Here is a 1,167-nt window from a genome sequence, read left to right as displayed (position 1 = left end):
GTATAAAACCCCACTGCTTGCAAAGCTCGGGGCCATTCTCTGCTCCTGTGCTCTGGCAGAGCAGGGGTGGTCGCTGGCCAGCTAAGAAAGGCTCATAATTTGGCTCAATTCGGTCTTTTAAGTGGTCCTTTCTCGCACTCCAAACTATAACATTTGGTAGGCCCCAGCGAGATTCTGCCCCAGCGTGGGCACCTGGTGACCACCGGTGCCTGGTGGCCCGGCGCGGGATCGGGTGCCTAGCCTAGGGGAGAGCTCCTGAGAGACGTCCCTCAGCCCCGGGCGACCGCCAGATCGCGCGCCGGCCACCGACACCTGAAAAGCAACCAAATTCCTCTGCACGAGTCTTCTGGTGAGTGCACTGCTAGGGGGGCTGGACGCAGCTTAACTCCCAGGGTCCGGTTTCGAGTCCCGGTTTTATCCCAAAGAGTGGGGAGGCACCCCAGAGGGGTAAGACCGGGGCCACTCGGCGGGAATCTGGTCTTTCTGGTTTTTTGGAGTTCCCCGTTTTTCTGTCTTTTTCGTCTTTGAGTTTGGGAGTGAAGGAACGTTTTACTACGGGTGTATATTGGCCAATTCGTCTTTCTGTTTGCATCGTCTGTCTCTGTGTCGTGAACGAAAAGCTTTGTGGCTAGCACGGGCCAGTCCACGTCTTGTGTTACGTGTTCTCCCCTTGAGTGTTTTCTGAGAAATTTTCGGGACTTCCAGGCTCGAGCACCGGGAACAGCCAGGATCCCAAGCAGCGGCCTGACCCGGCTCTAGGCTGTCCGGGAAGCTAAAAGGCCCCGGCTGGGGACTCCTTGCTACTAGTGCCCGGTCCTAAGAGCTGCCATCCATGCTGGCCGCCCAGATGGCGACCCCAGCCTTGGTCCCAGACACACGGGCTCTGGTGGCAGACTTCATAGGCTATAAGCTGAGGCAGAAGGGTTATCTCTGTGGGGCTGGCCCCGGGGAGGGCCCGGCAGCTGACCCGCTGCACCAAGCCATGCGGGCAGCTGGAGATGAGTTCGAGAACCACTTCCAGAGAACCTTCTCTGACCTGGCGGCCCAGCTGCACGTGACCCTGGGCTCGGCCCAGCAGTTCTTCACCCAGGTGTGCGACGAACTTTTCCAAGGGGGCCCCAACTGGGGTCGCCTCGTGGGCTTCTTCGTCTTCGGGGCCGCGCTGTG

At 59.5% G+C, this 1,167-nt stretch overlaps 1 protein-coding gene across 1 annotated transcript in view; it reads left to right on the top strand.

Annotated features, from left to right (window-relative positions):
• Positions 1 to 826: 826 nt before the first annotated feature.
• Positions 827 to 1,167, top strand: part of LOC105821633 (bcl-2-like protein 2) — a 2,761-nt gene continuing 2,420 nt past the window's right edge. Inside the window, exon 1 of the mRNA XM_012658380.1 lies at positions 827 to 1,164. Coding sequence (XP_012513834.1) covers positions 833 to 1,164 — 332 coding nt within the window. The 5' untranslated portion in view covers positions 827 to 832. The remainder of the gene's footprint in view (positions 1,165 to 1,167) is intronic.

This window comes from Propithecus coquereli, unplaced genomic scaffold (assembly GCF_000956105.1).
Source record: "Propithecus coquereli isolate 6110/MARCELLA unplaced genomic scaffold, Pcoq_1.0 Scaffold584, whole genome shotgun sequence".
NCBI classification, from domain to species: Eukaryota; Metazoa; Chordata; class Mammalia; order Primates; family Indriidae; genus Propithecus; species Propithecus coquereli.
The sequence above is the reverse complement of the archived record's forward strand: the minus strand, read 5'-3'. Positions and strand labels throughout refer to the sequence as shown.